This window comes from Thalassophryne amazonica, chromosome 8, assembly GCF_902500255.1.
Source record: "Thalassophryne amazonica chromosome 8, fThaAma1.1, whole genome shotgun sequence".
NCBI classification, from domain to species: Eukaryota; Metazoa; Chordata; class Actinopteri; order Batrachoidiformes; family Batrachoididae; genus Thalassophryne; species Thalassophryne amazonica.
The window spans coordinates 113152356-113179759 of NC_047110.1; the positions used below are offsets into that span (position 1 = coordinate 113152356).

Sequence of the window (27404 nt, forward strand, 5' to 3'; positions counted from 1 at the left end):
AGACTTTAAGTTTAGACTTCTTCCCACTCCTTTTTGAACGAACATCATATTGTCCGTTGTTGTTTTAGTTTTTATTAGGTTATGATTACAATACATAAATAGAAAGAAATGAATATTACAATTTGTAATGGATTTGACTCTCATGCTAACTTAGACATGCTAACGCGTTAGCATCGCTCTCGTTTTTAAGTTATAAAACACAATTATCAACTGTTTCAAAAGACATGACAAGTCAGTTTAACATACAAAGGTGAATATTACTCACAAACATATGCTCTATAAAGGTTAGCAAGGAAAGATTAAGAGAAAAAGGAGTGCGCTCACGGCTCAAAGACCCCGAGGACCCCTTACTAGCTGTCCAGAGTGCCTGATGACAAAAACAGTTCAACACTGAATGCTTCTTGCGCTTTCTACTGATCACTGATCTCAAAAATGCAACTGACAAAAAACAAAACAAAAACAGAAATCCACTAAAAACGTTGATTTTTCAATCCCTGTTTTTACACCATGAAAGAAGAGGAAGGCGATAATATCCCAAATAGGGATGGGTATTGATAAGATTTTATCGATATCGATGCCATTATTGATTCCGCTTATCCATCCAATTCCTTATCGAGTTCCTTATCAATACCTCTTGTGAATTTTCTGTGTACTAAAAGTAGGCTTTACAGGTTTTCTATGCCAACAACATTTTATTGAGACTTAAAGTAAATAAATATGAAATTGGTCACTGGAGTTTTTGATCTTTGGCCATAAATAGAAATAAACAAAATGTAGTTTTTGTCAAAAGCATTTCCTTTCAGATATTAGTGACACAAACTAACTCTATAGCCTCTGAGCTGAACTCAGCCGGCTGTGCTGCACGTCAGGATGTAATTCATAAAACACGGACGTCTCATTTTGACGACGTCTCAAATGTTTTGGTTTGTTGTCTGTATTGCAGCGTTCGGAAAGAGGTGTCATTTGATTTAAAACGGTGATTCGCTTTGAAGTTATTAATTCTGACCTGACTTTGTCTTTCTAACTTGACTCGGCAGAGAGCGGAGGACGACCATTGTTTCTTGCCTGCAACAAGACAAGAGTCCTAATTAGTGACTTTAATCCACACAAAAGTGAGTCACAATTGACATTTTAAAATGGCTTTGAGAGGGGTTAAGAAGCGAACCTGCCACTTCTGAAAAGCAGCGAAGCAGAGAGCCAGTAACGCAGTGGGTCGGAGCACCGCTTCGTTGCTTCAGCTTCAAAGCGGAGCCGTTACAGAAGCGGTTGATTACAAACCCGCTGCAGGGTCTGTAATCAATGTAGAGAAATGATCATTTACCCAATAAAACACCCTCAAAAACTACAGCCGCTCTGAACATAAGGGAATTGTTAAGCAAAAAGTCTATTGATGTCGGTGGATCGAGTCATTTCTTAACGATTCTCAAAAAGAACCGGTTCTCGATACCCAACCCTAGTCCTGAACCTGCCTGAAAGCTGGATCTCTAGAACCAATTGATGGATTCTGACGCGGTTTTGTCTGGAGGTGTTTGAGGAAACTGCTGGAGAACTCGGGGTTATGATCTGGTTCCACCTTTTGTTCCCGTTACAGTATTTTCAACGTGGTTTATGTGTTTGTCAGCTGATATTGGTGACGCAGTGATTTCAGGTCGACAAGAACCGGTCCGATTAAGAGGCAAATCCAAGACGAACTTTGTGTTTTGACACTATATAATGAAATGAATTAAATTAAGTGTTTGATGTTGTGATGTTGTGAAGGATTCATGAATGATTTTATTTCTCCTGCAGGTGGTTCGTGATGCTCAGTCCACGAGCGAGGACCTGAGCGTGTCCTTCAAGCGTCTGTCCGCGTCCAGCACGGGAAGCACCAGGAGCAGCCACTCCTCTTCTTCCTTAGACATGGTTCCTGTCCGAGACGCCTCGTCCTCGCTTCCCGCCAGCTCCGCGTCTGGGAAACCCCTCGTCTTGGACCTGGAGCAGGCCATGGAGCGTTTGACGCGCCTGCAGCAGGCTGTCGAGTCCAGTGTGTCCCTCATGATGTCGTTCATCACGGGTAACTGGCGAAGTCCGGCCCACCTGGAAGGGAACCTCCCTGCGATCCACCAGGCAGCCGACCGGGTGCGAGCTACAGTACGGGACTTCCTGGAGTTTGCGCGGGGAGCTGTGGCGAATGCCGCGCAGGCCACGGACCGCTCGCTGCAGTCCAAACTGGGCCGTCAGGTGGGAAAGATGGAGGAGGTCTTCCAGAGTCTAATCCATCACAGTCAGAGTTTAGACGCCATTTCCTGGTCGCCCGCGGTGCTCACAGCACCGCCACCAGGTGGCGACGACTTGGACCGACTCATCATGACGGCACGCGGAATTCCAGACGACGCCAAGCAGCTCGCCTCCTTCCTCCACGGTAACGGCTCACTGCTCTTCAAACGGACCAATCGTCAGCAGCAGCAGCCGCTTCCTCCTATCCCCGGCGAGATCAGTGGTCACATGACCGGGTCAGGAAACGGGAGCTACCAAGGAGGGGAGAAGGTCAACATTCAGTCACGGCCGCTCCCTTCACCGCCAAAGTTTACGGCCACAGAAGAAGAAGGCGGAGTGGAGCGGCCGTACGAGACCACGGAGGAGGGCTGGATGGAGGACTACGACTACGTCCACCTGCAGGTACAGCGAGTTTTACCGCTTAACACACGAAAGGTTACAAACACCAAACTGAACCCTCCGAAGTCGTAAACGCATACATTAATCAGACGCTCGATTGGGCAGAAACCCGTGCCTAATAAAGTGGCCACTGCCAATTAACGAGCAGCATGATATTTTAAAACAGAGACAATTCACCAATTATTTAAAGTCATTTTAATTGTGCAAAGTCACTTTTAGCTTCTTTTTTTTCTGTTAAATAACATCACAGCTGAAACCAATAATTCCACACCTGCACATATTGGAACTCAATTAATTGAAGCAAAAGCTTTGACCAGTGGGCGTGGCTAACACCTGCAACTTTCTTCTAAAAGAGACAAACACCTGTAGAATTTGAATCTGACAGTTTGTGTATATATATATATACGAGGGCTGTCAATAAAGTAAGGGTCCTTTTTATTTTTTTCAAAAACTATATGGATTTCATTCATATGTTTTAACGTCAGACATGCTTGAACCCTCGTGCACATGCGTGAGTTTTTCCACGCCTGTCGGTGACGTCATTCGCCTGTGAGCACTCCTTGTGGGAGGAGTCGTCCAGCCCCTCGTCGGAATTCCTTTGTCTGAGAAGTTGCTGAGAGACTGGCGCGTTGTTTGATCAAAATTTTTTCTAAACCTGTGAGACACATCGAAGTGGACACGGTTCGAAAAATTAAGCTGGTTTTCAGTGAAAATTTTAACGGCTGATGAGAGATTTTGAGGTGATTCTGTCGCTTTAAGGACTTCCCACGGTGCGAGACGTCGCTCAGCGCTCTCAGCCGCCGTCGTCAGCCTGTTCAAGCTGAAAACCTCCACATTTCAGGTTCTATTGATCCAGGACGTCGTGAGAGAACAGAGAAGTTTCAGAAGAAGTCGGTTTCAGTATTTTATCCGGATATTCCACTGTTAAAGGAGATTTTTTTAATGAAAGACGTGCGGACGGGTCCGCGCGTCGGGACGCAGCCGCCGCGACGCTCCGCTACAGGAAAAACACCTCTGTTGAAAGCCTTAAGGACAAGTTGGAACATGTCCTCCTGTTAAACAATTTCTCATATACTCACTCCACTGAAAGCCATCAAAAGTCGCCTGGATTTTACAAATGGTTATCAACACGGAGGTGTTTTTCCTGTGCCGCCGCACCGCGTCGGCTGCGTCCCGACGCACGGATCCGTCCGCACGTCTTTCATTAAAAAAATCTCCTTTAACAGTGGAATATCCGGATAAAATGCTGAAACCGACTTCTTCTGAAATTTCTCTGTTCTCTCACGACGTCCTGGATCAATAGAGCCTGAAATGTGGAGGTTTTCAGCTTGAACAGGCTGACGACGGCGGCTGAGAGCGCTGAGCGACGTCTCGCACCGTGGGAAGTCCTTAAAGCGACAGAATCACCTCAAAATCTCTCATCAACCGTTAAAATTTTCACTGAAAACCAGCTTAATTTTTCGAACCGTGTCCACTTCGATGTGTCTCACAGGTTTAGAAAAAATTTTGATCAAACAAAGCGCCAGTCTCTCAGCAACTTCTCAGACAAAGGAATTCCGATGAGGGGCTGGACGACTCCTCCCACAAGGAGTGCTCACAGGCGAATGACGTCACCGACAGGCGTGGAAAAACTCACGCATGCGCACGAGGGTTCAAGCATGTCTGACGTAAAAACATATGAATGAAATCCATATAGTTTTTGAAAAAAATAAAAAGGACCGTTACTTTATTGACAGCCCTCGTATATAATTTCCAGTTACATTAGTTCAAAAGCTGTTGTACAGATAAATATGAACAAGAACTTGCAAAAACATAAATGTGAAAAATCTCAAATGGTACAAACCAGTTTCTGTAAATTAAATTTTCCAGAGTTTACTTGAAAAAAATTCAAACAACCTATTTTACCCTGAATGTTTGATATTTGAAGTTAAAGGAAAAAGTCCTAAAAAGCTAAAAATGTGCCTCTGCAGTACCTCACAGTCACCACTAGAGGCCAGAATTCACTGCAGTAACAGAGTCAGTTAGTCACCAAACTCATCATTCAGTTAGGAAACGTGACTGAATGAACAGTTTTAGTTTTTATACATCAGTGGTTTAAGACTTGGTCCTCGTGCACATCGTCTGTGCACCTTTTCTAGTTCTGCTCCCCTCCTGATCAGCTGGACCAGGTGGGTTCTGTTCGCATCCCATTTCAGCCTCCAGAATGAACTAGTGGTGGGCGGATCGATCCTAATATCGATAGTATCTATACCAATTCTGGTATTGATATTGAATGATCCTCATGTAAAAAGATCGATACTCAAGCTTTTTTTTCTCTCCCGCACGCACTGACTGCTGCGCACAGATTCATCAAAGTCTACTCTCTGTAAGAGCAGCGTTGCTCTGTGCTGTGTGACAGAGAGTATTGTGGTTTGTCAGCCCTCTACCTCAGGAGATTTTGTTTCAAGTTGTGTTGTGATATTTTTTAAACAAAAATGTTGATTGTGATAATAAAGTATTTTGCTGTCATGTACAATGTTTGGCGAAACTCTATCGTAGGTCTTTTGGGTCCTTTGGATCTATGAAGCTTAAATATGAAAAAGTATCGGTATCGATATCGGTGATACTGGGCCTGTATTTACTTGGTATCGGATCAATACCAAAATTCCCGGTATCGCCCACCTCTAGAACAAACTGCTGTGAAATGACTCATCCATGCAGCGTTTTGCTGTGGCGTCATTACATTTTCCCGCCCAAACCTTGACGGCTGCACATGCCAAGGTAGCGTAGTGGGCGTGGCCTGCAGTTTAGTCATTATTTTTCAGTACTTATTTATATATTATTTATTTATATTAATATATACATATTTAATAATATAATAATAAAATATTTAATAATATAAATATAAATGTGTGTGTGTGTGTGTGTGTGTGTGTGTGTGTGTGTGTGTGTGTGTGTGTGTGTGTGTGTGTGTGTGTGTGTGTGTGTGTGTGTGTGTGTGTGTGTGTGTGTTTATTTATTTAGGCTGCAGATATCTGCAGTTTTGTGCCTTTGAAATGGGGCCCCCTAGTGGAGCCTTTTGGCATAAAGGGTTGAGTACAAGTGTCTGGTTCCACCTAAGTGTCCGTCTGTCTGTCCTTCCATCTGTCCATCAGGGAAAAGAAGAGTTTGAGAAAAACCAAAAGCAGCTGCTGGAAAAAGGCAACATCATCCAAAACAACAAAACACAACTGGAACAGCAGCAGGTAACAGAACACCCAAACAGATGAACACTCAGCTACCACCAGGGGGTGCTCTGAAAGTCTTCTAACACCATATTTTATTAATGGGCACAGGTTCAATAAAAGCAGAAATCTGAAGAAGACAAGAAAAACATCTGTCTGTAAAAATGTCAAGTTGTGTCTGTAGTTATTTTAGCTGTTTTATTCCATTTTATTTCATGTCATATTTTACTGACAGACTTCGCCTCTAAACACAGAGTGGTGTGGATTCTGGTTCATAGAAATTAAAGCTTCCATCCTCTTTCAAGAATTGCAGCTCAAAAATAAAATAAAAATGATTGGTCAAAGGATGCCCCCTGGTGGTGTCCCTCTGGAGGTCATCCAGACACGTCACAAGGATTATATTTCCCAACTGGCTTGGGAATGCCATGGCATCCCCCAGGAAGAGGTACAGGAGTTAGGGAAGTTTCTGTGTAGGCTCTCAGTTGTCCAGGTGGTTTCCATAGTCTTTTGTTCATGGTAATGAGTCATTCACATCATCAGCAGAGTCATCAAGGGAGCCATCAGGAGAGGGACAGCTGCCCTGTCATTAGGAGAATGCTAACTAGAGCACAATAGGTGCTAATTAGAGCTATTGTTTAGTCACTAGCTTATAGCAGTCTGCCTCTCGGTAGGAGGGGTCTGGTTAGGTTTAAAACTCCAGCTTTTGTGACTTCTTGATTATTCTTCTCTACAAGAGTCAAGACAGAAGTCAGACCACCAGAGCAAGAATTTTAGCTGAGGAAGCTTCTGCGATTTGAAGCAAAACGTCCTCGCGTCAAGCAACCCAGTCCAGTCGAAGATTCAAGCTTCTCTACTATGGAGTTAGGGAAGTGTAGGATGAGGTGCTTGGTCTGCTGCCACCGCGACCCAGAGAAGCAGCAGAAAAAGAATTAATGAACGGTCGAAACAACACGCGACGTGTTCTGGAAGCAGTTTGAGCTCAGTGTCATTTTAAACACTAAAGAATTAGTTTTGATGAGTTTATGTAAAAACGGGGTCCAAGAGGGTCGAGTGGAACTGATCAGGTTCCAAAGAGTTCAACACTGTTCTGTTCCATTACAGTCCACGTCTTAGAAACACAGTCGAATGAAGTCCTGTATAGACCCTGAGGCCCGCTGGCGTTGATGCTTATCTCCAGGTTCTGTAGCGTGAAACAGATGAGACTTTTGGACTCCACCTGGATGGGACACCGGTCCATCACAGGTTACATCCACAGCTGAAGCTGGTGCGCGTTTGCAGCCGGATGAACTGGGACCACGCAGGTGAACGGTGCCTCTAGGGACACAGGTTACTGGGAATCGAACTCAGGTCTTCATGCGTGTAGTCCGCTTCCTACCCCACTAAGCGTCCTACTTCACCAAAAATGGTAATTTAATTTACTCTCTTCCTTCAGATTAAACAATTCGAGCGCCTGGAGCAGGAAGTCAGCCGGCCAATAAACAACGACATGACAGGCTGGGTTCCGCCCCAACACCATCCTGTGACCAACCAGCTGAGCCAGAACGGCTCTGGGGGCTCGTCCTCATCTAAGCTGTGCCACGGTGACCGCCAGCTCCTCCTCTTCTACCAGGAGCAGTGCGAGCAGAACGTGACCACGGTGACGAACGCCATCGACGCCTTCTTCACCGCCGTCAACTCCAACCAGCCGCCCAAGATCTTCGTGGCGCACAGCAAGTTTGTCATCCTCAGCGCGCACAAGCTGGTGTTCATCGGAGACACGCTGTCGCGGCAGGCCAAATCGCCGGAGGTGAGGTCACGGGTGGCACAGAGCAGCAACACGCTCTGTGAAAAACTGAAAGACATCGTGATCAGCACCAAGACGGCAGCGCTGCAGTACCCGTCACCCGGGGCGGCGAGGGAGATGACGGAGCGGGTGAGGGAGCTGGCCGGGTGCACGCAGCACTTCCGGATGGTGCTGGGACAGCTGCTGGTCATGTAGGGGCGGGGCCAGGGAGGAGCAATGGACAACCAATCAGAAACTGAGAGACCAGCACCTGATTTGACTTGCTGGAACATAGCAGGTCTTTGGACACAGACGTCGGCCCGCCATCACCTGGTTCCTGGTGCCGGTTCTCCCTCCTCCCCGGGTGTTTAGACCAAACAGAACCTTTTGTCTTCAGCGGGCCAACAGATGTAAAATAATCACTGTAAATATTTAAGTTACATTTATCAAAGAAAGAAAGACTCGAGAACTTCCAGCAATATACGGGGTTTTTTTCATGCAAGAAAAAAAAGGTGAAAACAGACGTAGTTTTTAGACGATATCAACTATTCTAATTATTGCTACACTTATATAATGACGGCTCATCACGTGTTCCTGTTCTTCTCCATCCCCAAAGCAACAGCGGCTCCTCTCAACACAAAAAGAAAAGGACACTGACGCACAAAACCAGTTTTTAAATGTCAGCAGGAAACAAAAGAACGAGTTTCAGGCCGAAGCAGTCGGACCTGTTGGTTCGTGTTTCAGCCGAGTGGCTTCAGAATAACGAGGTGGTGTTTTTGTTGTCTTGGAGTCTTGATCTCGCCCTTTGTGCTCACGTGGACTCGCACGGCTTTTCATTGACGTGTGAGAGACTGAGGATGTCTGAGACACCAGAGGACAGGACTGTGGACATGATGCTAGCAGTCGCATGTCAAAGATGTTAGCTAGATGAAGCTGCGCGTCTGACATCCTTCTACCCGCCACAAGCACGGTCACTCCACATCCCTCTCCAGGGTACCAGGTGACCTTAACGACCCTCCGGAGTCGGTACCCGGTCGGCTCAATCGACTTCAAAACCCGTTACCATCCTCGATCTGTGATGTCTCTCAGTCTTCCAGGCAGATGATCTCCAGAGGTTTGAAGGCGCCTGGACCTGTTCGGTCTTCGGGTGGTTTCTCATAAGACGACTTGAAGATTGAGACGGTCGTTGAAAGACGTGACATCACCTGATTGAACAAACATCAGTGAGTAAAGTTACTTTTGATGAAACCTCTGGAGAGCTTCACATGGACGAGTCTTCAAGGCCTCAGGAGAGGCTGCTGCAAAGCTTCATGGGAAATGGTTCAAATCTTTTAGAAACAGCTGATTTGGTGCATCAACAGTTCCGACGGGGCAGGGTTTGTTTGTTTTTGTTGTTATTATGCAGTGTAGCTTATTTTCTAAGAGGCATGTGTTTAAGTGTCAAAGGTCACCGCTGAAACCATGAAACAATTAAACCTGATTCTCATTTCATTCACTGTGTGGTTTCATCCCGAGCTTCAGATAAGTTGTTCTGATGCTTTGCCAACTGACCAGTGTTAGTCAGCACATGACCAGCAGGGGGCAGTAAATCACCACAGAAAATTTTTTATTATTAATGAAAATGACCAGAAATGATCATTTTTTTCTCTTAAATTATATCGTCACCAATAAGGTGAAACTTTATTGATCCCACATGTTACAGCTGCACCGTTAAAAAAAGGTTAACAAGGTGTTACATACATGTAAATGTAAAAGTAAAATATTGTGTGGTGGCTCAACAGCAGTCCAGATAAAACACGACATCCGGGCAGAAATAAGGACCAACAATATTTTAAATATGGAGTTTGCTGAGATACACGAGTGACTTCATTTAGTTGAATAAAGCTAAATTAATTTCAGTACTCAAAGAGGAGTTTTCTGTAAGCGGTGATGTTTTGATGATCGCAGAGAATAATTTTAAAGGACGTGTCTCACAGAACCTGTAACTTTTAGCTGTTAAAGGTCATGTGATGATGCACAGATATTAATTTGTGTGCATCTGTGAACTGTCTCTAATCATACACCCACAGAACCGCCAAAAACAAACTTGTTTTTCCCAAATTTTTCCAACAGTTTGCGTCACTGAGAAAACATCCCAGCGCCAACGCCATCAAATGGAAGGCAGACAAACTGCTGCTAATGTAGGAACGAAGCCGAGGAATAACTGCAGAGTTTATGGAAGTGTGATTTTGTGTCATGATGTCTCGCTTATAAAGTGACAACTGTTCATTTAGATGCAGTTGCAGTAATGAAGCAGCTGCTCTTCGCGGTTCGTGCAGCTCGATCAGACATGAAGGCCGTCTGTTAAAAACACAGGCTGCTCGAGACACAGCCCTGTGCACGCTCAAGTGTCCACCACCGCTGCAGTAAAAGTGTCAGAAATACAGCTGTGCGTTCAGGCTGCCTGTTTAAAAAAAAAAAAAAAAAAAAAAAGGTTACAGGTGCGCGTTCACAGCGCCGGTTATAACCAGGTCAAAAGAGCGTCCTGTTCCGTTAGAGAAGAGACTCCGCCCACATCTGGACCAAAAAGCCAACAGACTCAAAAAATTGAGAGTTGAGTGTGAAGTGTCAGTTGTCTCTTCTCTGTACGGAGCTCAGTGAACTGAGCCGCGTGCGTGATGCGTGTGCACATCAGCTCACTGATCACTTTTGACTCACACCAGTAATTTCCTGATCTGATGTTGCAAATGTTTGCGTCATTCAGTCTGTCTATCGTTCTGCCGTTATTGTCTGTACTCACAGACATCACTCACCGACAAATGCAGTTAAATGCTTCCTGGAAACTCACTTAAAGGAGAAGTTTAAGTAGCAGTGACGTCCTTCAGTGACCACTGATGGTGACGGCGTGTACATGTCTAATCTGGTCGACAGGTGCACTCTGGTGTCGCAGACTGAACGGTCCCCCCTAAAAATCAGTCTGCCCTGCCTTCACTGCGCACGCGTCAGTTGCACTTCACCGATTATCACCTCGTTTCTGCTTCAAACTGACTTTAGATTGATTTAGGAGGTTTTACTTTGTCATCTGATGGTTAATAATCCCATTAATCCATTTGTTCGCTTTCGGTGAAGAGAGTCTGACTCAGAGTCAGACTCAGACAAGCTGCTGTGATCCAAAATGACACATGCACAGTGGCGGCAGGGCGGACCAATTTTTGTTTTTTTTTTTTGGGGGGGGGGGGGGGGGGGGGGCGCAATCCGGACTGCGACACTGGATCTAAACCCAATGGACCTGAATCTGGATTAGTGCCTTGCGTTCTTGGGGATGTCTTCAAAGTAAAAGTCTTCTCAAGTGTTTTTAGTCAAATTCAAAGATGCAGACAAAGGATTTATGTTGGAAAGGTTGTGCCACGAGGCAGCGGGTCACATGGTGCACTGAAGGTGGGGGCTGCTAAACTGTGAGAAACTTTATTTTGAAAGGGTCAACACTATGGAGAGACGGCGCCACCAAGTGAGTTTTAGTTTCAGCTCAGAACTCATGAAATCTTCATTCTGGAGGAAGTCTTAAAAAAAAAAAAAGAAAAAACTAGAAACTTTATTTATAAAACATGTTTCTTTACATATTAAAACAATAAATGGAGGAGTTTAAAAACAAAACAGGAAACTGAAACCATCCATTCAAAAAGCCACAAAGCAGAAGTTGACCTTTAAATCTCATCACTGTTGTGTCAAATCCAGATCACGTAACAAAACCAGCACCAGGTGACCCGACACGTCTGCTGGAGTTCTGAGGGTCAGTGCGAATAATGAGCACGAAAGAGGACGTACGGTGAAAATGAGGACTTACAGCTGCTGGTTTGTTTTCTCCGACAACAATCAGAAAAGGAGGTTTCAGAATAAAGTTACAGGACGTGAAAGTCCACTGAGTGGGTTTGCAAGATTTACACAACACAATGACTGACAACATCACAGTTCTCACAAGACGCAAAACAATAAAATCCACCAAAGAAACATCTGAAAAAAAAATCAGTTTTATGTCTAACAGCAGCGCAGCGTCTCTCCAAAATTAGATTCTGTTTCAAGTGAAGGAAATCCACTGAGATCGAGCTCAGGACAGACAGACACACAAACAGGTTTTAAATCTCTGTACCAGCCGGTTGTGAAATTAAGCTGAATAAGACACGCCTCCTCGCATCAGCATGACAGAAAAATATCTAAAATGATGCCATAAAGATGAAAGAATTCTAGAATTCAGGCTCTACCTTTAATAAAATATTTTGATTTGTTCTGAATCAGATCTTTGAAAATTTCAAAATGTCAAAACCAGCCAAACAACTACAGTGAGGAATCATTAAAAAACAAAACAAAAAAAACAAAACAAGAATGATAATAATAATAATTCTATATAAATCAAGTTTCTGTCAAAGCAAACATACAATCTTGCCGCCATCAGGGCGGAGCCACAGCAAAAAGTCATTGCAGTTTAATTTAAAATTTAACATTTTCCCAGTAATCAGAAAAAAATACCACATATTTGATTTCCAGACGTTGCCATGGTAACATCACTGCGGCGGTGACTCGGGTTGGGGGTCCTGGTTCTCTGGTTACCAGGGGATTCTTGTACCTTCCCAGGACAGAAGCAGCCCGCTGTCTTTGTTGCGGAGTGATGACATCACAGCGAGCATCTTGCGCACGCTGTCGTGCGCGGACAGAGGAGCCTGAGGATGAGATATCGGATGATTACGGACCGCTGTGGAAAACCAGCGGAGCGCTCACAGCGCAAACCTCACCTCCTGTCCCCCCATGTCGGTGCGGACCCACCCAGGGTGGATCCCTGTGACCAGGATGCTGTGTTTACTGTAGTCTACAGCCAGACAGCGAGTCAGCATGTTCAGCGCCGCCTGGTGGCCAAGATCAGGAAAAACACTTTGTTCAAAATAAATCAAATCTGGATCAATAAATCCATATTTACAGACTGAAAGTCATCAGATATGTTGAAGATTGATTTTTGGTATTAAATTACAATAATCACACGTTTCATCTGTGACAGAAGCAGAATGTTTTCACTTTAGAAAAAAAAATGTAGTGTTTCTGAAGTTCTGATTTATCTTTTGCTTTTTTTTGACATTTAAACATTCTCATGTTAAGTAACAGCACAGGCTGTGGTGTGCACATTGTGCGCCAAGTTCCTACAGGTCGGTTGTTAAACTTGTCTCCAGGGAAACGCAGTGTTACAAAATAAATTACACATACAGGGAAAAAAGTGCGACTTATAACTCCAGAAAATAAGATATTTAAAGACACGACCATCTGCCAGCACATCGAACAGAAAAAAAAAAAAAGTGGATCAGAGTTTTTGTGTTTCGCTGAGGGCCGCCACTGCGCGTGTTCTCTCCAAGTTAGTAAGATAATTAAATTTCAATTTAAATTTATTAATTTATATAGCGCCAAATCACGACAAAGTCGCCCCAAGGTGCTTCACATAATTCACAACACAAATTAATCTAAATTCAAAATTTAAAGCAAGAAAAGCACAGTTAAAAGATAAAACACTTTTTACACACAAATTAAACATTTAATAAGTCACACTTTAAAACAAATTGATAACTGCATAAATTAAAGCAAAAAAAAAAAATCACCTGAGTAAATTTTTTTCACAGCCAAATCATTAACTGTTCACTATCGACCTTTTCTACAAATCCTTTTGTGATCGCGTCCCAGAGTTTAAGGTAAAACCAGGTATAGACGGTTATGAAATGAGCAAATTGTTCTCTCTGACTAAAAGTTATTTTAAACTGAAATTGTTAACTTCACAGTATTAAACAGCTTTAAATCAACAGTAAACCCTTAAATCTGAGACCATCTGGTTTTCACCTTAAGGGACCATTTTAAATGACTTTTAAATTAAATATGAGTTTTTATCCAAATGGCTTTAAATCAGGGACAAGTTGTTTTTAATTAAGATTTTCATCTGTGGACCAGAAACTTGAATTTTTTCTGAGTTGTTTCAGAAACAGAAATAACAGAAATCGTTATCGAATCCTGCTGACGTTCATCTGGGACCACAGGAGATCACACACAGTACCAGTTCTGGCTCTTGGGTACCTTGCTGACCCTGTAAGGGTACATCTGGGCCATGTGGAACGTCTCTGGACAGTTCTCAATGGACGATATCAAAGTGGAGACGTTGATGATGGCCGACCTCTTGCAGGACATCTCATCACCTGACGCAAAGACAAACGTTCAAACCTTCAATATCGTGACGTCAAGTTAACGTCTGCAGGTACGACCTCAGAACGCACCTTAAAAAAGACCAGCTTCCTGCTGCATTCAATGGCAGCCGGGAACTTGGAGCTTCCAAACTCCAACTAAGGAAAAAAAAACTAAATGCAGCTCCGTAACGAAGCCCGCACACAGTCTGTGAGACCTCCGCCCAAGAACGTGGCCAAAACCTTCAAGCACTTTGTGTTTCAACTTGTTGGAGTCTTACTTCATGGACGTGTTTGTCCCGGGACGTGGTGTATTTGTTCGTGTGATTTTTTTTTTTTTTTTGCTTTCTTGAATTAGAATGACTTATTCTCACCAGTCAGACTAATAATGTTGAGTAACGCTCTTCTTTAGGCCCTGTGTTAAAGGAACCGACTCAAAGAACTGATTAAGGGACCAACGAAGCCGAGCAGGGACTCTGGCATCATGTCCAACCACCATAAAATGGCCTGTGTGTGTGATGTTGTGACGCACTCTCACCTTCTGTACTTACAAAGTCACCTCGTCCCAGCGTGTGGACACAACATTCATATCAGATCCACGAAACGGTGCAGCAAAGACAGATTTGCTCAGTTACTTGGTGACCAGGTTTGACTGGTCCAAAGTAAATGAAGCACTGGACACCCTTCAACGCTATAATCCTAAATACAGTCGATAAACCAGCACCCTTCAAGGACGTACCAAATGAGCGAAGAACAGAACCCTGGATGCCTTGGGAAATCCTGGACCTCACTAGTCTGTGTGACCGACTTCAAAAACACTAAAAATTAGACCATTAGATATATAAAAAAAAACAAGGCCAAATCTGAATATTTAGTTAATGAGGTGAGTGTAATCGAAAACCAGTTTAAGAAACTGTAGAAGATCTTCAAAGTCCTGCAGTGGGTTCGTCATCGAGATGTCAAACGGATTGTGTTAATGATTAATAACACTCTGGTAAAGCTGCACAACAGTTTAACACCTTTTCATCACTGTTGCTTCATCTCTGGTTAATAGATTACCCATTTGTACTGGTCACTATGGAACCGTTCAAACAGAAAAATTCTATGGCAGTTAGAGTGTAAAAGACGTGTTTGGATTATCAAGTGTGATGAATCATCAGGTCTGCTGAGGAATATTGGTGTAACTGAAGCAGCAAACCTCACCTACTGCACAAATAAAGGGGGCCGCTAATATACCAGACGATCTGACAAGGGTCAGGGCTGAATCCCTTCCCAAAAAGAGATGGAAGACCAATGCTGAAAATGATGGGCCCGTATCAGTACTAGGGTTGGTATCGAGAACCGGTTCCTTTCGGGTATCGTTAAGAAATGATTCGATCCACCGACATCAATAAGCTTTGTGCTTAACGATTCTGTTATCGGTCCGTCAGAGTGGCCGTTGTTTTGGCGGGTGTTTGTCAGGAAAATGATCATTTCTCTACATTGATTACAGACCCTGCAGCGGGTCCTTAATCAACTTTTCTGCAGCGCGGCTTTGCTTTGAACCTTGAACCAATCGAAGCGTGGTTCGCAGATTGAAGCAATGCTGCTTCGTTTATTTCTTTCTTTCGCTTAATTTTCTCCCGCTAAAACCCTAAAGAGTATACATCTGTGAGTATTATTTACCTTTTCTATGTTAAACCGACCTGTTATGGTCTTCTGAAATAGTTGATAGATGTATTTTATAACTTAAAAACGGGAGCGATGCTAACGCGTTAGCATGTCTATGGCATTTTCAATGTTAAAAGTTAGCATTTAGCAATTGCAGCCGTCATCATGTTCGGGTGCATTTGTTTTCAAATTGTAATATTCCTTAAATTTATTTTTGCTTATATATTAATAATCTAATGATTATTAGATACAATTTTAGGTAAAGAGACAAAAAGAACCTGAATAGAAACACAACAGAAAATATATAATAGCAACTAACATAAATAAATAAATACATACAGAAATAAATGTTTCCTGTGAACACCTAGTGACTCTCACACCTCCATTTCATCCCTGTCTTATTTAAGTTTAATGACAGTTTGTTTTGGTCAAACCATATTTTCAATGTGTTAATTTCTTTAGTGATTTCCTCCAGAACTATCTGCCAAACTAGAAAACTGCTGCATCCTAGTAAGAGCAGAATACTACTGGAATGAATCTGAATAAGGAAAGTTGTATTTTTTCCTTCACTAAATAGATGCTGCACTCACTCCAGTTTATTGTCTGGAATAGTCCCAGATTGCATTTCAGAGCTTCTAGAATTGAAACATTTTCGTGCAGGTGGTGTTGGGGGTAATTTTGGGTTTCAGCTTTTTATGTTTTTCACCACTTTCATCCATGAATATGAGTTGTGAGTCACTTTTGTGCGGATTAAAGTTACTAACTGGGACTCCTCTCTTGTTGCGAGAAAGAAACGAGAATCATCCTCCGTTCTGTTCACACAGCTCCAAACGCTGCGCGGCTCTCTGACAAGTCAAGACAGAATGATAGAATCCAGTCTGAATTAATAACTTCAAAGCGAAACAGTTTTGTTTATTTTTATTTATGTCCAGAGATCAAGGATACAGTGACTAATTTCATATTTATTTACTTTAAGCCTCAAGGAAATACATAGAAAACCTGTAAAGCCTACTTTTTGTACAAAATTCAAGAGGTATCGATAAGGGAATCGATAAGGAATCAGATCGATAAGCAGAATCGATAATGGCATCGATATCGATAAAACCTTATCAATACCCATCCCTAATCAACAAACTGCTTCACTGTTTCTTCTTGCTTGCCTCTACTGGTGGTTGGCTCTCACTGCGGTACTGTATCACTTCCTGTTCCGGAGCACAGCGGTGTTTTGCTGTATCTGTTAGCTGTTTAATCTGCGCAGTTAGATCTAGTTAACTAGATAACGATTTGTTTCACAGTGTAATCTTCACGTGCCTTAACTAAAGCACTCCCTCTGCTGAATCACCTCTAAATTATTTACACATTATTCACTTTGTGTGTTTTTAGGAATCTGCTAGCTTAGCGCAGCTACTAGCTCTTAGCCGGTTTAGCATGGCGGCTTCTCCTGTCTCTCCTGCACTTTTCTGCTCTGGGTGTGAAATGTTTAGTTATTCCTCAGCCTCCTTTAGCAGTAGTGGTACTTGTAATAAGTGTAGCTTATTCGTAGCTTTGGAGGCCAGGCTGGGCGAATTGGAGACTCGGCTCCGCACCGTGGAAAATTCTACAGCTAGCCAGGCCCCTGTAGTCGGTGCGGACCAAGGTAGCTTAGCCGCCGTTAGTTCCCTTCCAGCAGATCCCGAGCAGCCGGGAAAGCAGACCGTCTGGGTGACTGTGAGGAGGAAGCGTAGCCCTAAACAGAAGCCCCGTGTACACCGCCAACCCGTTCACATTTCCAACCGTTTTTCCCCACTCGGCGACACACCCGCCGAGGATCAAACTCTGGTTATTGGCGACTCTGTTTTGAGAAATGTGAAGTTAGAGACACCAGCAACCATAGTCGATTGTCTTCCGGGGGCCAGAGCAGGTGACATTGAAGGAAATTTGAAACTGCTGGCTAAGGCTAAGCGTAAATTTGATAAGATTGTAATTCACGTCGGCAGTAATGACACCCGGTTACGCCAATCGGAGGTCACTAAAATTAACATTAAATCGGTGTGTAACTTTGCAAAAACAATGTCGTACTCTGTAGTTTTCTCTGGGCCCCTCTCCCAATCGGACCAGGAGTGACATGTTTAGCCGCATGTTCTCCTTGAATTGATGGCTGTCTGAGTGGTGTCCAAAAAATGAGGTGGGCTTCATAGATAATTGGCAAAGCTTCTGGGGAAAACCTGGTCTTGTTACCTGCTCCCAGACCACCAACAACCAGTAAAAATCTATTTAAGCATAAAAATTCAAAAAGAAAAAATAATATAGCACCTTTAACTGCACCACAGACTAAAACAGTTAAATGTGGTCTATTAAACATTAGATCTCTCTCTTCTAAGTCCCTGTTAGTAAATGATATAATAATTGATCAACATATTGATTTATTCTGCCTTACAGAAACCTGGTTACAGCAGGATGAATCTGTTAGTTTAAATGAGTCAACACCCCCGAGTCACACTAACTGCCAGAATGGTCGTAGCACCAGCCGAGGCGGAGGATTAGCAGCAATCTTCCATTCCAGCTTATTAATTCATCAAAAACCCAGACAGAGCTTTAATTCATTTGAAAGCTTGACTCTTAGTCTTGTCCATCCAAAATGGAAGTCCCAAAAACCAGTTTTATTTGTTATTATCTATCGTCCTCCTGGTCATTACTGTGAGTTTCTCTGTGAATTTTCAGACCTTTTGTCTGACTTAGTGCTTAGCTCAGATAAGATAATTATAGTGGGCGATTTTAACATCCACACAGATGCTGAGAATGACAGCCTCAACACTGCATTTAATCTATTATTAGACTCAATTGGCTTTGCTCAAAATGTAAATGAGTCCACCCACCACTTTAATCATATCTTAGATCTTGTTCTGACTTATGGTATGGAAATTGAAGACTTAACAGTATTCCCTGAAAACTCCCTTCTGTCTGATCTTTTCTTAATAACATTTACATTTACTCTGATGGACTACCCAGCAGTGGGGAATAAGTTTCATTACACTAGAAGTCTTTCAGAAAGTGCTGTAACTAGGTTTAAGGATATGATTCCTTCTTTATGTTCTCTAATGCCATATACCAACACAGTGCAGAGTAGCTACCTAAACTCTGTAAGTGAGATAGAGTATCTTGTCAATAGTTTTACATCCTCATTGAAGACAACTTTGGATGCTGTAGCTCCTCTGAAAAAGAGAGCTTTAAATCAGAAGTGCCTGACTCCGTGGTATAACTCACAAACTCGCAGCTTAAAGCAGATAACCCGTAAGTTGGAGAGGAAATGGCGTCTCACTAATTTAGAAGATCTTCACTTAGCCTGGAAAAAGAGTCTGTTGCTCTATAAAAAAGCCCTCCGTAAAGCTAGGACATCTTACTACTCATCACTAATTGAAGAAATAAGAACAACCCCAGGTTTCTTTTCAGCACTGTAGCCAGGCTGACAGAGTCGGAGCTCTATTGAGCCGAGTATTCCTTTAACTTTAACTAGTAATGACTTCATGACTTTCTTTGCTAATAAATTTTAACTATTAGAGGAAAAAATTACTCATAACCATCCCAAAGACGTATCGTTATCTTTGGCTGCTTTCAGTGATGCCGGTATTTGGTTAGACTCTTTCTCTCCGATTGTTCTGTCTGAGTTATTTTCATTAGTTACTTCCTCCAAACCATCAACATGTCTATTAGACCCCATTCCTACCAGGCTGCTCAAGGAAGCCCTACCATTAATTAATGCTTCAATCTTAAATATGATCAATCTGTCTTTATTAGTTGGCTATGTACCACAGGCTTTTAAGGTGGCAGTAATTAAACCATTACTTAAAAAGCCATCACTTGACCCAGCTATCTTAGCTAATTATAGGCCAATCTCCAACCTTCCTTTTCTCTCAAAAATTCTTGAAAGGGTAGTTGTAAAACAGCTAACTGATCATCTGCAGAGGAATGGTCTATTTGAAGAGTTTCAGTCAGGTTTTAGGATTCATCATAGTACAGAAACAGCATTAGTGAAGGTTACAAATGATCTTCTTATGGCCTCAGACAGTGGACTCATCTCTGTGCTTGTTCTGTTAGACCTCAGTGCTGCTTTTGATACTGTTGACCATAAAATTTTATTACAGAGATTAGAGCATGCCATAGGTATTAAAGGCACTGCGCTGCGGTGGTTTGAATCATATTTATCTAATAGATTACAATTTGTTCATGTAAATGGGGAATCTTCTTCACAGACTAAGGTTAATTATGGAGTTCCACAAGGTTCTGTGCTAGGACCAATTTTATTCACTTTATACATGTTTCCCTTAGGCAGTATTATTAGACGGCATTGCTTAAATTTTCATTAATTTTAATTAAATTTTTTAATTAATTTAATTCTAGAATAGAATTTAAAATTCTTCTTCTTACTTATAAGGTTTTGAATAATCAGGTCCCATCTTATCTTAGGGACCTCATAGTACCATATCACCCCAATAGAGCGCTTCGCTCTCAGACTGCAGGCTTACTTGTAGTTCCTAGGGTTTGTAAGAGTAGAATGGGAGGCAGAGCCTTCAGCTTTCAGGCTCGTCTCCTCTGGAACCAGCTCCCAATTCGGATCAGGGAGACAGACACCCTCTCTACTTTTAAGATTAGGCTTAAAACTTTCCTTTTTGCTAAAGCTTATAGTTAGGGCTGGATCATCCCTTAGTTATGCTGCTATAGACTTAGACTGCTGGGGGGTTCCCATGATGCACTGAGTGTTTCTTTCTCTTTTTGCTCTGTATGCACCACTCTGAATTTAATCATTAGTGATTGATCTCTGCTCCCCTCCACACCATGTCTTTTTCCTGGTTCTCTCCCTCAGCCCCAACCAGTCCCAGCAGAAGACTGCCCCTCCCCTGAGCCTGGTTCTGCTGGAGGTTTCTTCCTGTTAAAAGGGAGTTTTTCCTTCCCACTGTTGCCAAGTGCTTGCTCACAGGGGGTTGTTTTGACCATTGGGGTTTTTCCGTAATTATTGTATGGCCTTGCTTTACAATATAAGGCGCCTTGGGGCAACTGTTTGTTGTGATTTGGCGCTATATAAATAAAATTGATTTGATTTGATTTAATCAGTACTTAGCATCGTTTTTAAAGGTTTCAAACAGTATGTAGACGACCACATGAAAATAATTAGGTTTTAGACCTTCTTATTCCACAGGTACTCATTTAATACATTTAATGGATCAGATCAAATCTGAATGTGACGACGGTGACTACATCGGCATAGTTTTGCTGAACATTAAAAAAGTGTTCAATAGAGTCAATCCTGAGATTCTTTGATCTTGAGTGTTGAGGCGTCCTGGTTTAAATGCCGTTAAAGTGGTTTTAATGACATATCTTACAGGTCGGACACAGCTTGAAGACATGAATGGTATATCACCTAGTGCTCAGAGTATATTGTGTGGAGCACCACAGGGTTGTATTCTTGGGCCTCTTCTATTTCTGATATATGTAAGTGATATGAAGGTGACTAAAGTGTTAAGTTCTGTACACGGATGAATCACTTTTGTTGGTGGTGGGAAAGTACACATATTATAAGATCATTCTGAACAGATTATCATTACATCTAGGAAATCTTGTTTGCTTAGAAAAGGTGGTTACACATGGTTAACTGATCAGTGTTGCACTGATAAAGATATTGTTTCAAAATCAGAGGTATTTGGGCATAATTTTAGATCGGTCTTTATCTGGTGAGGCTACTGTATCAAGATCACTGACAAAACACTGACAAACTAAAAAATTCTCTACAGAAACACAAGGAAAAAAGCTGTTAGTGTGTGTTTGATACAGTGTCAGTCCAACTACATCTGTTCAGCTCAGTATCGTGGTCTCACACAGAAGGACGGGCTGCAGGTCATTCAAAACAATGTGATATGATACTTGTTAAATGCTCATTAAAGAACACATAATGGACAGAGTTCAAGCCCTGAAACTTGGCCAGTGTACAATACTGCAAACAGCGGCGCTCCAGAATATTTAAAAATGGTTCAAAATCAGTACAAATATCATCAATCAGCTCAATGTAATCAATAAGAATGATGTTACTTACAAGTTTTTATGGAACAAATTTAAAACCCAGTCTTGTAATCAGGCACACACACAACTGGTACTCATGGAATTTTCACGTGCAAAAATAACTATAACTGTGAGTGGATCCAGACTCTTTTTAGTGTGTTGGGTGAGAACAGGGGGCCGGACTACCGACTACGGAAGTTGGGAAAATTTTGCTGTTTCCCAAAATGATGCTGTCAAATCACATTAAAACCATCAATTCAATAACACCGTTGTGTCAGAAACATTATCCAGCATTATCCATCAATTATCCCCGCCAACACAACCAGATATTACTTTTGTTCTTCAAATCAAACAATGCAACTTTTACAGGTTTTTTTGTTGTTATTTTTCCCTGTTAAGTGTGTGTCAGTGAGCGCCATTTGTAGAAAACAACTAAACAACCCTGGAGGCTCTCCGTTTTTTTTTAAACCCACTTTGGACATCGAACACATAAATCAAATGCAACGTAAAATTCAGACCTTTTCCAGATGACTGGTTCTCTGCTGCCCTCTGGAGGAGTGGAAGACACATCTGGAAATAGAAAAATACATGAAGCCATCAAAGTCACTAAAACCTGGAAATAACTAAATTACAACAAATTATAATAAAATAAATTATAAAAATAAATTATAATTTTCAGTGGAGAGTTGCTGCCCCAAGTGGAGGAATTTAAGCATCACGTTCATGAGTGGGGGCAGGTTGGAGCGGGAGACCAATAGATTGGGGCGGCAGCTGATATTTCCAGTGGTGGGCAGAGTTCTGTTAATCCGCTAACCGCTAATTAGTGAAGCTAACTTTTTTGTTAGCGGATTAGCTTTTCAGCTAATTTCAAAAAACATCAGTGGACCACTTAACTTCCGGTAAATTTAGTTCCGCTAACGTTTTTTTGCTGGCATAGTGAATAAAACTTAACAGTCAAATCCTTCCTGATTTTGCAATAGTGAGGCAGCTGTGAGCTCAGTCCTCCTCCAGCAGAGGAGAGCGGAGCGAACCGACTACCATCGCCCCAGAAGAAGGAAAAAAAAACACTTTCAACATGCAAAATAGTGCAGCACATAATATTTGCAAAGGAATCCATCAAGTCTGGTTACAAGCACCAAAGTTTGACTGTGTATACCTTTTGGTACATATTTTAGAAAAATAACATGAGCCATTTGAATTTTCAATAGGTGGCCAAGTAGGGGTCAATTGAAGAACTGCATAGGGGTAAAAAAAAAATAAAAAAAATGTTCCAATCATATTGAAAGCTATACCACATTATGTGTCTGATCACAACGATTCCAAAAATGTATATTTTGGACTATCTGTGACTGAATGTTCTGGAGTTATGGGGTAAAAACAGCAAGAATGGTGTCAAAGGTCAGTTTCAGTTTGTACAGGGGTCAAAAGTTAAAGTTGCTCCAGTTATGCTAAAACATGATGCAAATTATTGGTTGAGTTAGTAGGATTTTAAAAAAGAATAGTTTGCACCATGTGTCATGCTTAGTTATCATGTTACAGGGTAACATATGTCACATGTCATAGAATCCAACAGATGTCGACATTGTTTGACCTTTACTTTGGGGATCAAACATTCAACACAGTCAGAACTGTTCCATTTGTTAATCCTATTAGTTCAACCAATAATTTGCACCATGTTTTACCAAAACTGGAGCAACTTTAACTTTTGACCCCTGTACAAACTGAAACTGACCTTTGTCACCATTCTTGCTGTTTTTACCCCATAACTCCAGAACATTCAGTTATAGATAGTCCAAACTATACCTTTTTGGAATCATTGTCATCAGATAGATAATGTGGTGTCACTTTCAATATGATTGGAACATTTTTTTAATTTTGACCCCTATGCAATTCTTCAATTGACCCTTACTTGGCCCCTATTGAAAATTCAAATGGCTAAAGTTATTTTTCTACAATATGTACCAAAAGGTATACACAGTCAAATTTTGGTGTTTGTAACCGGATATGAACGATTCTTACAGTTATCTGCTGATAGTGTGGAGGAGACATGAAACTCAACACACTTTTCACTCATGGTTTTACTCAAACTAAAGGACAGTTTATTGATATTAACGGTACCTCCGTCATTTATACAGAGAGAAAATATCACATATATGACATATCTTTTAAAGAAATGCACTAAATTCTGAAGGTTTGAGCTTTTATCAGACACACGTGCTGAAAGGCATCTTCGTGTGTTGCTCTTCATGTCTCCTCCACACTTTGTCTTTTTGCACGTTGAAAGTACTCAAATGACTTTTCCCCCCATTTGGGCAACAGCAGCCGGTTCACGCCGCTTGACCCTGCTGAAGGCGGACTGAGCTCAGAGCCGTCTGACTACACAAGACAGAAACTCTGGCTCGCTGTTCGGTTTTGGGTTTGTGATCACTTTTGATTTCACTCAGAAGCCTCGGCGGTGCTTAAACTCAAAACATATCAGTAGCTGATAGTCAGAGGTGGGACGAAGTCACCAGCAAGTCACTCTCAAGTCATGAATTGGCAAGTCTCAAGTCACAATGACCACCAATTGTTTGCAAGCTGACTTGAGACTTGACACTTGCCGATTCATGACTTGAGTATGACTTGCTGGTGAAAAAGCTGATTTTGTTGATTTACGCTCCTGTCCTCACCTACGGGCATAAACTTTGAGTAATGACTGAAAGAATAAGGTCACGGATACAAGCAGCGGAGATTCCTCCTCATCAGGGTTTACACTCCCAGACAGGATAAGAAGCTCAAATATCCAGGAGGGACTCCGAGTACAGCCGCTGCTTCTTCGTATCAAGAAGGAGCGAGCTGAGGCGGTTCAGGCATGTGGGAGGATGAGCCCTGGTCGTCTCACGAGGGAGGTCTTCCAGGCACATCCAACTGGGAGGAGACCCCCGGAAAGACCCAGGACACGCTGGAGAAATTATATTTCCCAGTTGCCTTAGGAACGCCTCGGGATCTCGCGGGAAAAGTTGCAGGACTTGGCTGAGGAAAGGGAAGTGTGGGATGAGTTGCTCAGTCTGCTGCCACCGCGTGACCTCACCAAGCAGCAGAAAAATCAATGAATGAATTACTGAATAAAATTTCAACATGTTAGAAATCACTGATGAGGAAACTCAGCATGTAGAGTAACTTATCGCAGTCCTGGATCATCACAATTCTGGTGGTGCTGAAGGTTCTACAGCATCATTTAACTTGACAAGTTCAAGGCCCATTAACTCCTCGTTATCAACTATAGCTGGTAGTTTTTCTCTGCCAGCATAAGAAAGATTGGCAGCACTCAGAACAACGGTGGTGTTTTGCTGTATCTGTTAGCTGTTTAATCTGTGCAGTTAGATTGATCTAGTTAACTAGATAATGATTTGTTTCACAGTGTAATCTTTACGTGCCTTAACTAAAGCACTCCCTCTGCTGAATCACCTCTAAATTATTTACACATTATTCACTTTGCATGTTTTTAGGAATCCGCTAGCTAAGCGCAGCTACTAGCTCTTAGCCGGTTTAGCATGGCGGCTTCTCCTGTCTCTCCCGCACTTTTCTGCTCTGGGTGTGAAATGTTTAGTTATTCCTTGGCCTCCTTTAGCAGTAATGGTACTTGTAATAAGTGTAGCTTATTCGTAGCTTTGGAGGCCAGGCTGGGCGAATTGGAGACTCGGCTCTGCACCTTGGAAAATCCTACAGCTAGCCAAGCCCCTGTACTCGGTGCGGACCAAGGTAGCTTAGCCGCCGTTAGTTCCCTCCCGGCAGATCCCAAGCAGCCGGGAAAGCAGGCCGACTGGGTGACTGTGAGGAGGAAGCGTAGTCCTAAACAGAAGCCCTGTGTACACCGCCAACCCGTTCACATCTCTAACCGTTTTTCCCCACTCGGTGACACACCCGCTGAGGATCAAACTCTGGTTATTGGCGACTCTGTTTTGAGAAATGTGAAGTTAGCGACACCAGCAACCATAGTCAGTTGTCTTCCGGGGGCCACAGCAGGCGACATCGAAGGAAATTTGAAACTGCTGGCTAAGGCTAAGCGTAAATTTGGTAAGATTGTAATTCACGTCGGCAGTAATGACACCCGATTACGCCAATCGGAGGTCACTAAAATTAACATTGAATGGGTGTGTAACTTTGCAAAAACAATGTCGGACTTTGTAGTTTTCTCTGGGCCCCTCCCCAATCGGACCGGGAGTGACATGTTTAGCTGCATGTTCTCCTTGAATTGCTGGCTGTCTGAGTGGTGTCCAAAAAATGAGGTGGGCTTCATAGATAATTGGCAAAGCTTCTGGGGAAAACCTGGTCTTGTTAGGAGAGACGGCATCCATCCCACTTTGGATGGAGCAGCTCTCATTTCTAGAAATCTGGCCAATTTTCTTAAATCCTCCAAACCGTGACTATCCAGGGTTGGGACCAGGAAGCAAAGTTGTAGTCTTACACACCTCTCTGCAGTTTCTCTCCCCCTGCCATCCCCTCATTACCCCATCCCCGTAGAGACGGTGCCTGCTCCCAGACCACCAATAACCAGCAAAAATCTATTTAAGCATAAAAATTCAAAAAGAAAAAATATAGCACCTTCAACTGCACCACAGACTAAAACAGTTAAATGTGGTCTGTTAAACATTAGGTCTCTCTCTTCTAAGTCCCTGTTAGTAAATGATATAATAATGGATCAACATATTGATTTATTCTGCCTTACAGAAACCTGGTTATAGCAGGATGAATATGTTAGTTTAAATGAGTCAACACCCCCGAGTCACACTAACTGCCAGAATGCTCGTAGCACGGGCCGAGGCGGAGGATTAGCAGCAATCTTCCACTCCAGCTTATTAATTAATCAAAAACCCAGACAGAGCTTTAATTCATTTGAAAGCTTGTCTCTTAGTCTTGTCCATCCAAACTGGATGTCCCAAAAACCAGTTTTATTTGTTGTTATCTATCGTCCTCCTGGTCGTTACTGTGAGTTTCTCTGTGAATTTTCGAACCTTTTGTCTGACTTAGTGCTTAGCTCAGATAAGATAATTATAGTGGGCGATTTTAACATCCACACAGATGCTGAGAATGACAGCCTCAACACTGCATTTAATCTATTGTTAGACTCGATTGGCTTTGCTCAAAATGTAAATGAGTCCACCCACCACTTTAATCATACCTTAGATCTTGTTCTGACTTATGGTATGGAAATTGAAGACTTAACAGTATTCCCTGAAAACCCCCTTCTGTCTGATCATTTCTTAATAACATTTACATTTACTCTGATGGACTACCCAGTAGTGGGGAATAAGTTTCATTACAGTAGAAGTCTTTCAGAAAGCGCTGTAACTAGGTTTAAGGATATGATTCCTTCTTTATGTTCTCCAATGCCATATACCAACACAGGGCAGAGTAGCTACCTTAACTCTGTGAGTGAGATAGATTATCTCGTCAATAGTTTTATATCCTCATTGAGGACAACTTTTGATGCTGTAGCTCCTCTGAAAAAGAGAGCTTTAAATCAGAAGTGCCTGACTCCATGGTATAACTCACAAACTCGCAACTTAAAGCAGATAACCCGTAAGTTGGAGAGGAAATGGCGTCTCACTAATTTAGAAGATCTTCACTTAGCCTGGAAAAAGAGACTGTTGCTCTATAAAAAAGCCCCCCGTAAAGCTAGGACATCTTTCTACTCATCACTAATTGAAGAAAATAAGAACAACCCCAGGTTTCTTTTCAGCACTGTAGCCAGGCTGACAAAGAGTCAGAGCTCTATTGAGCCGAGTATTCCTTTAACTTTAATTAGTAATGACTTAATGACTTTCTTTGCTAATAAAATTTTACTTATTAGAGAAAAAATTACTCATAACCATCCCAAAGACGTATCGTTATCTTTGGCTGCTTTCAGTGATGCCGGTATTTGGTTAGACTCTTTCT

At 42.3% G+C, this 27404-nt stretch overlaps 2 protein-coding genes across 4 annotated transcripts in view; one reads left to right on the forward strand and one right to left on the reverse strand.

Annotated features, from left to right (window-relative positions):
• The window catches only part of bcar1 (BCAR1 scaffold protein, Cas family member), a 143578-nt gene extending 134463 nt beyond the window's left edge, over window positions 1–9115 (forward strand). For all 3 annotated transcript variants that reach the window (XM_034177288.1, XM_034177290.1, XM_034177289.1), the window contains 3 exons: window positions 1789–2658; window positions 5790–5879; window positions 7291–9115. In XM_034177288.1, the coding sequence (XP_034033179.1) occupies window positions 1789–2658; window positions 5790–5879; window positions 7291–7836 (1506 nt within the window). In that variant the 3' untranslated portion in view covers window positions 7837–9115. The remainder of the gene's footprint in view (window positions 1–1788; window positions 2659–5789; window positions 5880–7290) is intronic.
• A 2145-nt stretch (window positions 9116–11260) lies between these two features.
• zgc:158868 (uncharacterized protein LOC791147 homolog) overlaps window positions 11261–27404 on the reverse strand; it is a 30803-nt gene continuing 14659 nt past the window's right edge. Inside the window, exons 4-8 of the mRNA XM_034177291.1 lie at window positions 22004–22055; window positions 13702–13820; window positions 12387–12497; window positions 12200–12314; window positions 11261–12164 (exon numbers count right to left, since the gene is read on the reverse strand). Of these exons, the coding sequence (XP_034033182.1) occupies window positions 12201–12314; window positions 12387–12497; window positions 13702–13820; window positions 22004–22055 (396 nt within the window). The 3' untranslated portion in view covers window positions 11261–12164; window position 12200. The remainder of the gene's footprint in view (window positions 12165–12199; window positions 12315–12386; window positions 12498–13701; window positions 13821–22003; window positions 22056–27404) is intronic.